General features: G+C 37.6%; 1 protein-coding gene across 1 annotated transcript in view; it reads left to right on the plus strand.

Moving 5' to 3' along the window:
• Nucleotides 1–321: 321 nt before the first annotated feature.
• Nucleotides 322–14,353, plus strand: part of TMX4 (thioredoxin related transmembrane protein 4) — a 100,150-nt gene continuing 86,118 nt past the window's right edge. Inside the window, exon 1 of the mRNA XM_027840370.1 lies at nt 322–533. Within this exon, the coding sequence (XP_027696171.1) occupies nt 337–533 (197 nt within the window). The 5' untranslated portion in view covers nt 322–336. The remainder of the gene's footprint in view (nt 534–14,353) is intronic.

Below are 14,353 nucleotides of genomic sequence, written 5' to 3' on the forward strand. Positions count from 1 at the left end.
AAGTGAAAAGGAAAAGAAGGCGTGGAAAGACCTCGAGGCTGAGAGGATGGAGACTAGGGGCTGCGGGGGAGGGGGCCTGGGCTTTTCGGCTTTTCCTTCCGATTTGGTCTGGTCAAAGATCCAACCTGGGGGACCCTCCGCTCAGGTTAAGAGGCTGGGGAATCGGAGAATCTCTCCAGACCACCTTAAAAAAGAAAGGGAGAAAAGGGTGGGGGCCTGAGGTGGTGAGCGGGGGGGAGGGAGAAAAAACCGGAGCCCGCCCCCCTCCCCGCCGCAGAGCCAGCCTCTGCTTCACTTCCTGACTTTCAAAGCTTGTCTTCCCTCCTGCCTTTCAACATGGCCGGCCCAAGCGCCAGGGAGGCCCGGGGGCCTGGGGCCCCACGCCTCGTGGCCGTGGCCGTGGCCGTGGCGGTGGCCGTGGCGATGGCCGGGCTCCCTTCGGCAGCGGCAGGGCAGGAGGAGCACAGTCGGGTCCGAGCTATGACCTCCTCCAACTGGACCCTGGTGCTGGAGGGGGAGTGGATGCTGAAATTGTAAGTCACCCCCTGCCTGGTCTCCTGCCCAGGCGGCCGCTGCCCCCCAGCCGCCTTCGCAGCCCCCTAAGATCCCCGCTCCACGCTGGAGAATCCCCCCTCCCTCCTCTAGCTTGCTTCCCCCAAACCCGCAATGCGCTCGACCTGCGGCGCCCGCGCTCCGGCTCTGAGCGCCGAATGGGGGCGCATGCGCCTTTTGAGAGCTCGCGTCGGACGAGCCTCCCCCCCCCATACCCTCCCCTCTCGGGAGGAAGTGTGTGGTCCCCCCTGCTGAGCACCCTTTTGGAAGGAAAGGGGATGGTATTCCCTGCACAAAAGAGGAGAATGAGGGCTTCTGGGAAGAGAGGTTGTCTAGGGGCTGGGGAGGGTAGAATGGTCTTCGAGGAAGATGGGATTTCTGGGGAAAGGAGAAATGGAGGTTTAGGTTTTGATAATCTGGGGAGGGGGGCAAGAGCTTTGGAAAGGTTTGACTACTTCGTATAGCCAAAAAAGGGGTTTGGGGATCGGGGAGTGATTTTCCTGGGGGACATGGAAGAAAGGGGCCATTTGAATTGTCTTTCAGTTGTTCCTTTTGCTTCTTGGGGCAAAGAGGAAGGTGGGGAAGGGGGACAGGCACCAAAGTTAGGGTTTGTAGCCAGCCGTTATAGAAGTGCCTCCAGGGAGGGGTTTGAGGATATGACTTCCCAAAGGTGCACGTTTTCCTGCATAATCAGCACAGTAGCATGGAAAGAGGTTTTTTTTTTTTTTCCTTTTTTTAAAATTGGGAGTCAGAGGAGCTGGGTTTGAATCATTTACCATTCTTAAGTCATGGTCCCTCTGGAATTCAATTTTTATTTTTCGTTTAAAATTGAACTAGATTTAATGTCTCTTCCAGCACTGAATCAATGATGCTCTGATCCTTGGACCTGGGAACTGTATCACTCTGCTGGGAAAGGAATTCAGAAAGGGGAATGAAAAGCTGAGCAATTAGGGAAGGGGTTCTTACAGCATGTGTGTACTCTTTGTTCAGGTTCCTATGGTGTAATGGATAAAATACTGATTTTGGGGTGAGAAGACCTTAACTTCTTCATCTGTAAAATGAGGCAAATTTTTATTATATATCTCGTAAGTTTGTTGTTATGAAAGTGCTTTGTAAACTGTACAGAATTATTATTAATGTGACCTTTTGTAGCTTTCTCACTTACTACCATGTGTCACCTTGGGCAAATTACTTGACTTCTTTGGACTCAATTTGCTCCTTTGTAAAGTGGAGCTAGATTAGTTGATCTATAAGGGCCATTCCATAGCATGGTCCTAAGTATGAATGTATGTTGTACCAAAGACTAAACCTTGGTTCTCTTTGAAGAACTTTCCTTAAGAAAAAAGAGAGAAACACACCACAGGGTAACATATATGTGTAAATATATCATGTTAAATAATGTTTGTTGTCAAATGTTTCTGATGTAGGTTTATCTGGGTAATATGGTACTAAGCAGTGCATAATAGTGCTTAAGATGAATTTGATATAATTCTAATAATACTACATACAGTGCTTGGCGCATAGTAGGTGCTTAATAAATGTAAATTTTATTGACTGTACAGGATGGACATGTAGGAAAAGAAGACCTTGATGAGTCTTTGAACATGGAATTGAAATGTTGATAGTTTTTTTTTAATTGGAGTATTTCCTGAAGGTGGGATTTGAAAAGGTTTTATTTTTTGTTTTTGTCTTGAGGAAGGAAGATAATTTAGATAATGTGAAGTGAGAGGATCTTCCTAATTGAGATAATGAATGACCCCACAAAAGGCACAGAGATCAGTGTTCATAGATACATGAAAAGCTTCATGAATCTCTGCTGGTGTCATTGACCAAAGGGGGCAAAAGCATCATCCATGAAGGAATAAGAAGTAATGCTAGAAAAAGGAGACAAATGAAGGGTTGGATGTAATATATACTGTTCATATTCAATAACTGATTTGAAGATGAAGATTTTTTTATTTTTCTGGAGGACATAGGATTCTACAGTAGCAATCAATCTTCAGCACTGTAATAGTTCTGATAGCTCCATTTACACTTATTTAGTGAAGGTTGTTGATGTTACCATATGTGCTAATGCCACTTTTCAATTCTTTTATCTTCTGATTATTTAAGAATAAATTTTAGTTTAATTCTTCCTGATTTGATTCTTAAAATGCTTTTGAACAATAATTGTAGATCTTCCTAGTCCTGAAACCAAAGAAAAAGAATTGGAAAATATGGGTTAGGGCAGGGGTGGGGAACCTGTGGCCTTGAGGCCACATGTGGCCCTCTAGGTCCTCTAGGACACTCCTCTTAGTGGCTACTTATTGACTCTGTCTGGCATTTTTAAAAGCCCTTTACAGTCAGTTCAATTCAATAAACATTTTTAAGTGCCAACTACTGTTGGGCTGGAGATAACAAAGACCATCCCTGCCCACAAAGTGCTTACAATCTAAAGGAGGAAAACACACACGTGAATGGGGAAAGGGGAAGGGACCAATGGGGAGTTGAAACTAAGTTCTAGCCTGACTTTCCAGGCTGATTACATCTTTCTTCTATTTACATTCCAACCAGAACATACTATTTGATGTTTCCTTCTCATGATATATCATTTGCCTTTTGTACAGGTTTCTACCATGCTTGGGATGTTCTTTCTCCTCTCTTCAAGGAGGGCAATATGGTGTTGTGCATTGGATTTAGAGTAACAAGACCTGAGTTCAAATTTTTCCTCAAACATTTACTAGTTGGGAGAGCATGGACAAGTGACTTAAACTTTCTGTGCCTTATTTTCCTCATCTGTAAGATGGTTGGATCTGAAGATTTCTAAGGGCCCATGCAATTCCAGAGCTATGATATTATGATCCCATCACCTCTGTTGAAACCCTTAATTATTTTTTAAGGCTCAGCTCATGTTATCTTGGAGAATATTAGGGTTTAAGATACAGGTATTTACATGCAGCAAGTGGTTGGGGATTATTGGAAGCTATTGAACAGCTTCCAAAGTCTCTAATGCAATCTGGTCCATATTTCTTTTTTGGGAAATAAAACTCATTTTCTATCTGCAGTTCCTCAGTGTGTGCAGAGACTATCTTCATAATAATTTTATGGAGACAAAGTAAGCATATACTTTAAGAGTTGCTCTTTTGGCCTATTTTTGCTAAGAGTACCAAAGTGATCTTTCGTATTCTTTTGTACTGTGCTGAAGATAAGAAATAACCACATATATAGCCTTTGCACTCAGAGAGGTGCACACTTAAATTCTGCTGGAGGAATTTGAATTATAAGTAAAAATTACACATTTATTTTGTTTAGTTAGGGTATCCCCAAAGTCTTAGTGCAATTTAATAACTTCAAATTGTGCTAGGACTTTTGGAACATTCTATTTTCTGTGTACCTATATATGTATGTGTTATCTTCCCCAATAGATTTTTAATTCCTGGAGGATACCAACTCTCACTTTTTTCTTTTCATACTGAGGGCCTGAAATAGTGGCAGATAATGTAGAATAGGCACTGAATTAAGTTTGTGGATTGACTGAAGTAAATGTAAAGTTATACTGAGTGATCTCAAGAGGAAGAGAATTACCAACATAGTCAGGCAAGGCCTCTTGCTGGAGATGACACACAAACCATGCTCTGAAGGAAGGAAGAGGCAGGGATGAGGACAGAGAACACTCTGGATGTGAGGAACCTATTCAAAGTCATGGAAGCGAGAGATGGAATGTCATAATATGGGGAAGAGTCAATGAGCTGTTTTGATTGGAACATGGAATGCAAGGAGAGAAGAATCATTAAGACTAGAAAAGTAGGTTGAAGCCATATTGTTGAGGGTTTTAAATACCAGATTTAGGATTTTATATTTTGACCAAAAGGCCATTAAGAATGCATTTAAGCTTCTTGAGCAAGGAATACCAGGGACAGACCTGTGCTTTAGGAATATTAAGTTGGAAGCTATGTGGAGGATGAATTGGAAAGGAATGAGATTGAATGAAGGGAGACCAATTATGAGGCCATTGTTAAAGTACAGGTAAAAGAATAATGAGAATTTAGAGTGGTAGTCAGCAGAGGAGATACAAAGAAATGAAAGGAGAACTGATGTGGAAGTTATACTGATGAGACTTGGGACCTAGTTGGATATGGGGTTGACAGAGACCGAAAAGTACAGGTTAACTTACTTTGAGGTTATGAACCTGGTTAGTTGAAAAAAATGGTAGTACCCTCTACTGAAATAGGGAAGTTGAGAAAAAGGATGAGTTAGAGGAAAGATCATGAGTTCTATTTGGGATATATTGAGTGTAAGATGCCAATAGGACATCCAGGAGGAGATATCCACTAGGCAGTTAGTGATCTTGGACTCAAGTTCAGAAGTGAGACAGGCTAGACATATGGATCTAAGAGTTATCTGCATAAAGATGGTTAGTAATAACAACAATCATTTTTATCGAGTGCTAAGTTTGCAGAGAACTTGACACATCGTGTTTTATATGATACTCACAGAAACCCTGGGTGCTCTTATCTCCATTTTATGGATGAGAAAACTGAGAAACAGGTTAAATGATTTGCTCAAGGGAAACAAATTATTTGCTCAAGGTCATATAGGTGATAAGTATATGAAGCAGATAGGATTTGAACCCAAAACATCCTAACTTCAAGTCCCAGTCAGGTTTTCCTGACTCCAACTGCTTTGTCCACTATGCCATGTAAAGCAAATGAGGTTATCAAGAAGAGACTATGTAGAGATAGAAGAGGACCCAGGACAGATCCTGAAGCAATGCCTTCATTTAGAAAGACAAGGGTAGTGATTCAGCAATGGTCTAGGAGGAGTGGCCATGTATATAGGTATGAGAATCAAACCAGGGCAATGTCATGAATATCTAGAAGAGTATTTATCCAGACTGGAGTCTCTTCAGAGTGGTTAAAGGATAAAGACTAAAAAAAGGCCAACCAATTTAGCAAGTAAATGATTACTAGTAATATCAGAGAGCTTAATTTCAATTGGGATCATGGGGTTTAAATCCAGAATGGAGGGATCTGTTTTTTCTAGGAGTTTGGCTCTGAAAGGGAGGAGAAATATATGACAATAGCCTGGGGTTGATAAGGGCTAATGAAGTAGTAGTAGTAGTAGTAGTAGTAGTAGTAGTAGTAGTGGTAGTAGTAGTAGTAGTAGTAGTAGTATTCGTTTTGTTGCTTGTTTAGGGTGAGAGAGAGACCTGGATGTGTTTATGTACAAGAAAGCTAGAGCCAGAAGATAGGCAGAACAAATGTGTTAATAGGAATGCTGAAATGCATGATGGAGAAAAAGATCATATTTCAAGATTGCAGACCTCCACATCAGTGATTTGTCATTGAGTTATGTCAAGAATCAGTGCTTAATCACTATTGTCATTTCTGCGTATCAGTAAAGAAGAAAAAATTATATATGCATACATATATGAAACATGAACAAGTTGGGGCTATGTTACAGAATCCCCAGTCCTCCATAATTTTAAATCCTCAGAATTAATTTCAGTATGAAGCTACTGCCAGGGTACACTGTGATATCATAGTTGCAAAAACTTTCTGGAGCAGAACACATTCCAGCTGTAATCACTGATAAAAATAATATAGTTAGTGTAATGCACATTTTTTTCAAGTTTGAAAAGCATAGTAAGCCAAGAATTCTTATTTTATAAAAAGTATGTTAACTGTCAAGTAAAGTCCCAGTTCTTTATCTTATGGTGGTGTTGATGTGATCACGGTTTCTCAAAGACTAATCCAGACTTTGGTGGGGCCTATGAAGGTAGAGGCTTTAGGTACAAGCTCAACAACAAACTGTATCTGGCCTCAGACCTGTATCTGAAATTTAGCTAATTTCAGAGAGGCTTATCCCTAGAAGGCTGACCACCAAGGTCTGGGAGAATGGTGAGATCTATGCCCATATCAGGGATACCTACCCCAATAGAATCATAACTCTTTTGAAATATTGTAGCTCTATTATACAGTGAATCAGTTAACAAGTATTCATTGAACCCCAGCTGGCTATCAGCATAGGTTTAAGGTGTCATAAGCATGTGTAAGTGGCCAAAGTGCTCTAGTTGTATCACCTTCCACACATGTAGTTAATTTAATGAAGATGAGGAATTGGCAAACTACGGTTAAAACAATTTATTTAGGACCTTTGTTTGGGCCTTTGCTTTTAGAATTTAAGAATGTAGATTGTCAGGAAAAACAAAATTCACTTTGGTTAAAATAGCAGAACAGTCCAGTTTTATGTCCTTAGAGAGAAGAGTATTTTAGCAGATTATTTTGTTCAAAGATACTAATTTATGTCCCCGCTTCAGACTTCTCTTTCGTTTTTTGCCTACAAAAGAGGAGATAATTTGTTTTGAGTATTAAATATTTTTGAGGTTCATTGAATATCTAGTAGGCTATAGAGGTCACTTCCCACTTAAGAAATTTAGAGATTTAAAACTACATTAAGTCAAGTGAAGTTTCATGCCAGCGACTGACATAAACTTAAAAAAATAATAGTTTTATATAAGTTAAACATTCTATCACGTACTAGTTGAGAAATATTTTTTTTATTCAGTGTTTACACAATGAAGTCATTCTGGAATTTTATTCTGTATTCTTTACTTGTATGTGCTCAATGAAAGAAAAGGCAAGAAATTTTCTATTCATAATTTTCTATTATATCAATACCTTTATGTTCCCAGGGGAAATATTCTTTAATGCTTAAAAAAAAAACACTAAAAATTTGGGACAGTTAACATTAAGATTATGATTTGAATCATGACAGAGAAGGTCAAATTCTTCATTATATTTGAAACTTGAACATAGTTTTTCTTTCAAATATACTTCAGAGCCACTGCATTTTGATAATAATTATAAGACAATCTTCCTTACTGTTCTATCTCACGTGCCTTGACTTGATTAGTGATGAGCCTGATGTTTTTGTTTATCTTTGCCTTGGTCTATGTTTTCCCCTTTGTGGAAGAAAACTAGATGACAAAAATAGGACCATCAGTGGCCTATAAAACAATATTGTCTGTAGGTTTACATTTTGGGCACATGAGATAATTTTAGTAAAAGTGTTTGTGAGTACAAAGAAAAAAATAATAGTCCCTACCTCTTCCTTAAATATCCTTTTTCATTAAAAAATGCCAAATGCAATTAGTGATTGTCACCATCAGTAAGTTAATTGGTTCTTAGGAAATTCAGTATAATTAGCAGCTCTTGATAGAATGTAATTGGGATAGTTTGTGAAAAAACTCATCTAATTGTTCTTTCTGTATTTTTCTAGCTAATCATCAATATTGTTGATCATCCTATTTGAATTTCCTACAGAGAAATATCATTTAAAAGATTATTAAAAAGTCAGCAAAAAAGTAATATATTCACAATATATTTCTATCATTCTCTATTGTGTTCTGCAGCTTTCATTTTTTTCTTTAGTGAGAACAGTTTCTATACATGTGTTTTCACCATTTTTTCTTACTTTTCTTTATAGTACTATATTCCTGTTTCAGATATGTTTTTTTTCATTTCTTAGATCCTTAGAAGTCCTCCTATTCATTTTTTCTTCCCTGTCCTCCCATTTCAGCTTTTGTAGAACTGTTCACTTCAGTTACCTTGTAATGTGAAATATTGGTATTGTGTTGTTTTCTCTCTCATCTCGTTGGAAAATGCATGTTTTCAAAAATATTTTTAATCTTTTTTCTTGTTGAACTGTGTGTGCATGCATCCGTGCATTATCCTCATTATTTCCTATCATCCTTCCTCATTCAATTATTTTCTAACTTTTGACTGTTTTAGAAACTTGCTTTGATTTCATTTTGTTTTTTAAATCACAAATGATATCAGTGGTTTTCAGAAGCACTGGGAAGACAACTTTGTTTCTTCTGAATCAGAAAAATGTACAATAGGATACAAAGTTTGTGTACTTTTCTGTTTCTTTCCTAGAGGGGAAAAAAAAAATCAAGTCAGTACATAAGTAGCTTAATTTCTGCATGCCTGTATTTCCTAAAAAGGAATCAAAATGAACAGGTTGTCTATTCAGGTTAAATTACACTAACCACTTTGCAGAACACACAGATCTTAAAGCGTCATCTCTTTTGCCTGTAGTACTGTTAGTAGCTAATGTAAAAATCAGATGGTGGGGTGAATCCCCTCCCTTTTCTCATTATCTTCATTTTCTTTCATTGTTATTCTATGAGTATCTTTCTGACAACGAACGATATCTTGACAGTGCCTGTTTAGTCTCATTGCTCTAACTTTAAGTGAGTTATCATAGGAAGCTTTCAGTTGCTTACATTTAAGAACTCTGTGTTGATTGATTCATTTTCCTCATCTTAGGGACGTATACAGACAAATAACCTGACATAAAGCTATTATTTGTTATTAATAAGTTTAGATGTTGGTGGACAATAGACAAACATGGAATGCAATGTCCCTTTAACAAATATAGCCCGGGTGCTTGAGGGGAGTGAGACAAGTTCTCCCTACTCACTTCTGAGTTGGTATTGGGGGTGGAAGCCTGTCAGTGAGATTCTAAATCTGGCCAAGGAATGAGCTACAGTTCCTCAAATGACCTGATAAGTGCAAGTGAGAAAGTCTAGGGCCGAGACTGTGACCCTGTGCAATCTCAGCATCATTGGTAAGGAAATTGTTTAGAGAAAGTTGAATGTGTCCCACTCCCCTCTAGAAAAGCTATGGAGCCTACTTCCCTTGGCAGTGAAAGTAAAAAGGAGTATTCAGTCCCTATATGTGTCGAGGAGGAAATATATATCCTAGAATTCATTTAATTCTCTTATGAATTTTATCTCTTGTGATAGTTTCTTACAATGAAATACGCCATCAAAGTTCACCCCTTTTGTTGACAGAGGTATGTGTAATCGTTCCATTATTACCTTGAGCATGTCTTAAGAACACCCTTGTGTTTTATAAAGCTGCTCAGCATCACCATTTTCATCCTTCAGCCATTCCATTTCAAAGTTGAGGTGTTTTTTAGCCCTGCCACCATTTTTAAAATGAGTTTTCAGCTTTGCCAGTTATGATTCTCCCTTAGCATTTTACTGATAACCCTGTTCTGTTATAAAATAACAGATCCTATCTCACAGTTTACATCTCTTTTTTGATACAAATGTTCCATCAAAGAGGCCTTGTTTAGAAAAAGGAAGAATTGCCCTGCAGCTTTAGCAGAGCTTGTTTAATGACTCTGGATTTTGTTTTGTTTGGTGAATCATAGAAAAATTGAGTGTTTCTCAAAATTATTTCAGTAAATGATTCTGAATGATATGATCAAACTAAACTCTAAGGGAAAATTGGTTGCTTTAGATATCTGTCATCAGCTTTTTAAAAAGCATGAGAGATAGGAAAGGAAAAATGTATTCGAAAAGATCAGTCAAGTTGCTACTAAGATATGAAAGAAAAATATTCTGGAATAGAAGCATTTGATTTGTACTTTCTTGGAGAAATATAATCTAGATTTAAGTAATTTATTCCCCTCATTTCTTCAAAATGTCTACTAAAAATAAAAGTATTTTCATGAATCAATGTAAAACTTACATTTTAGTCAAAAATTTAAATATCTTCAAGTATATTTTATATATGTGTCATATAGCTTTAGATTGAATTTAATTATTTTCAAACATGAAGATTAAACAGAAACAGGTTGTAAAGATGATTGTAGAATTTACTTTAGTGCTAAAAATGAGGCTATAAAAACTTACAAACCAACTAATTAGGACCCACATTAGATTGAACTTGTTACTCTTTTAGCAGAAGGTATATCACAAAAAAGCAAGCTGACATTTTAAATTTCAGTACAAATTCAGCCCAGTTTCCTATACCTGTTGATCATCAGCAAGAACTATATATGAGAATTAATTTTCTTAATAAAGATACTAAAGCCCTTCTGGAGCCTGATCTGTTTAGTATATTTTATTTACTAAGAGCAGTGAAGGAATACATTTTATAAGCATTTGATCTAACCTTGATTTATATAGGGTTTTAAAGTTCTGTTAATCAAAATATTTTATTTCCTGTGCCTTCTGGTTACCTGAGATTTCACTATAATATAATTTGATCAAAGTATTAAATAATTTACTCATTGTCATCAGCCTCTTCTTGATTTTGATGGTTAATATTGAATTGAATAATTTGCATAGCCATTGAAAAATTCTTTTTTTTAACTTTTGTCAACAGGCAATCACAACATCATGAGACTTAACATGAAAACCAGATTTATTAGAAGAGAAATGAACATGCATGTGGAACCAGAAGGGTTCCCAGTCTTTGCAGAAATTTATATTTTTAGAATAGCAGGACAAAGGGAGGTGGAGATACCAGAAAGGGGTGTGACATAGGAGGCGAATGGTGCAGCAAAGGTGGGAAAAAGACAAGACCACTCTCCACAGGGAGGAGCAAGGTGAAGGCAAAAGCTTCATTCTTGTCCCTTGGGAACTGCTAGCTAGACTATGAAGATAGGAGGGTCTGCTTATCTGCAAAAGACCCCAGCTGCACAAGCATTATCACAGCCTGGCATAGACTGGCCGGCGCCTGTTGTGCCTTCCAAGAACGCATAGGGAGTCCAGCTTGGAGTGCAACAACAAATTATGTCAGCTCACGGGGAGCTTCATCCTTGACACATTTAGGGCCTCCTGTATGCCCTGGGTCCAATGTTTCTGGGAAATATGACAACTCAAAAGGTCATATTCAGAGGATTCCTTAACAGCCCTTAAAACTTTCTGGTGTATATTTCACCAGAATTTCTGAAGTTTGCTATTTTTATGATGATAGAATTCAAGAAAAGGTACTAGTATAACAATTATCTTGACTACTGAATGCTGGTTTTTCATGTGGGTTTTGAAAAAAAAATAGTGTAAAGACAAAGACATAAATATGTCCAAAAGATCAACAGACTATCAGCATACCCTATGAGCAGGTCACAGATTTCTGCCTCCTACATGAGATGTTTCCCAATTCTCCCAGCTACAAATAATGCCTTCCTTCCACTCATCAAAACTACCTTGTATTTTTAAATATTTTGTATTCTGAACTTAAGCACTAAAAAAAGAGCATTCCATATGCAATAGAACACAAAAGAGGAGTCTTTATGAAACCATGAATCTCTGTTTCATACTGCTTTATGAAAAAAAATATAATAAATTCTGTCCTTTGCTTTGAAAACTGCCCTGCTCGTTTGTCCTTTATATCTGAACTTCCCTCTGTTCTCTTTTGTGCATTTTTAAAATGTTACGATGGCCCTCTTTTTTTTGTCATCACTATTGCTAACTCACCTCCTCCTTTCAATTAACTGAGAAAAGAATAGGGGAAAAACAAAAACAAGACACACTTGGAAGAAGTAAGCACAGTCAAGGAAATCCACACAGTAGCCATGTCCAAAAATGTATGTCTTTGTACTTGGTATCTATCACTTTTCTATCAGTAAGTGAGTAACATGCTTCATCAGAGACTCTCTGAAGACATGGTTTGTCATTTTTATCAAATTATCCAGCATTTAACAAACTGTTACTATGTGCCAAGTATTGTGCTAAGCACGGGGAATACAAATACAAGCAGAAAGAAAGATAGCCCCTGCCTCAAGTAGCTTACATTCTAAAAAGGAGCTGAAAGAGGAGGGAATGGATAGAAAGAGAAGAGATGAAGGTACCCAGTTGGACACATTGTAGAGAAAGTCTGACAGAGTCAGGACTTCAGTCTGTAAAGGGATGAAGACATGGCTGGCTCAAGCCTTCTCCGTAGTAGATTCTGTGAGGAACCAGAGGATAATTTCAATGTATAAAAGTCCAGGAGTATAGTCCAAGAGGTTGAGTGAGCTTCCAGGATGAAATGGTTTCTGGGGTGTTGTAGAGAAAGATCCAGAAGAGTTATGAGTGCAGTCTAGACAGGAATGAAGACTCTTTGATCAGAGCTATTAAGTCTTTCAAAGTTGTTTTTCTTTCTTTTTTTTTTGTTTTTTGGTGAGGTAATCAGGGTTAAGTGACTTGTTCAGGGTCACACAGCTAGTGAATATCTCGTGTCAGAGGCCGGATTTGAACTCAAGTCCTCCTGACTCCCAGGCCGGTGCTCTATCCACTGTGCTCCCAAAGTTGTGTTTTTTTTTTTTTTACAGTATTGTTATCCTTCTATAAATTGTTCTCCTAGCTCCTCTCATTTCATTCTCTATCAATTCATACTACCCAGGATTCAGTGAAATTGTTTCTGATCATGGCTTATGGCACAATGTATTATATTATATTCATATGCCATAATTTGCTTAGCTTTTTCTCAGACGTCCAAAAATCAATCTAAGGCACCTAACTGTGTAGATTCTAGTTCTTTGGTTTTCTTTTTTCCTTTTAGATTTCCACTTTCAGGATCAGGAACCTTGTTTTGCTTGTGGCTATTCCTTCCCTGGCATTATCCTTTCTCTTAACCACCCCCATCACCCCCACTTGTTTCCTTGTTGAGTTTATTTTTCTGTGTGTGTGTGTGTGTGTGTGTGTGTGTGTGTTCAACCTTCCTTTGTCCATTTTAAATAAGAGTAAGATTCATCTGACAACTCCCCCCCAACATGTGCATGCGTGTGTATCCATGTTTGTATATCCTCCTACACACTAATTATGAGAACTAGCAAGTTGCTTTAACCCCTTCTTCCTCCCCCTATACTAGTGTATTCCTCTTTTTATCTTCCTTTCTCTTTTCTCTCTTAAAACTTGAAAAATACAACCTCTCTACCCGCCTTTCCTCAAGTACCTCCTGTTTCTTAACTCTCAATATTCTTTGAAGATAGCAAACTTATTTCTTCTCTTCCTACTAGAATATTAACAATTAAAACATAGATTCAGTTCCTCCTGCCAATTGCTCAGTAAATTTACCATTCTAGGTTTCTTGGGTTTGTTTTCAAAGTTCCTACTCAGGTCTGGTCTCTTCAGAAAAAATGTTTGAAATTTCTCTATTTCATTAAAGGTCCATTTTCCTCCTTAAAAAATTCAGCTTTTCAGGTTGTTACTCTTGGTTGTAAACTTTTTGGCATATTGTATTCCAGGAACTCCTTGGGTTTTTAGTACATGCTGCCAGTCTTGTGTGATCCAGCTATAGTAACTCGCTTGCTTTCAGTATTTTTTCTTTGACATCAGAATGTTGGATTTTGGCTATGACATTTCAGGGGCCTTTTATTTTGGGCTTTCAGGAGATGATAGGTAGATCCTTTCTGCTTTACTTTGCCTTCTGTTTTTAATAGATATAATCAGTTTTCACTTATTATCTCTTGAAATATAGTGTAAAGACCTTTTAAAAAATCGTAGTTTTCAGGGAGTTCAGTGATTTCTAAATTATTTCTCCTTGAAATGTTCTTCAGATATGTTGTTGATAGCAAATAGCTTATATTTTCTTCCATTTATTTCAGTTCTTTGAGTTTTTTCAAATATTTTTGCTATTTTAAGAAATCTTTCATTTCCTTTTGGGCTATTCTGGTTTTGGGGATTCCATTTCTTGGATAAGGTTTGCTACTTTTTCTTCTAAGTTACTTATTTTTATTCAAAGTTTTCCTCAAAAGTATTTATTTAAAAATTTTTTTTAGCTCTTGCTTAATGTTTTCTAGGTGTTCTCTAGTCCTTATGGAAAGTCCATTTTTTCCCTTGAGTATCTGCTTACATTTGTTATGATGTTAGGTTAACAATTTTTGGTACTTAAATGTACATTCTTTGATTTACTCATCCTTCCAGCTTTAATTTCTGAATTGGGGCTTTGTGGCAGGGCCAACCTCTGCTCTTTCTTCAGCTTTAGGGTGGAATGGTTGACCCTTTTTCACTGACCCCAACCTCCTGAGGTTAAGATCC

Source organism: Vombatus ursinus, unplaced genomic scaffold (assembly GCF_900497805.2).
Source record: "Vombatus ursinus unplaced genomic scaffold, bare-nosed wombat genome assembly UNPS02014841.1, whole genome shotgun sequence".
NCBI lineage: Eukaryota > Metazoa > Chordata > Mammalia > Diprotodontia > Vombatidae > Vombatus > Vombatus ursinus.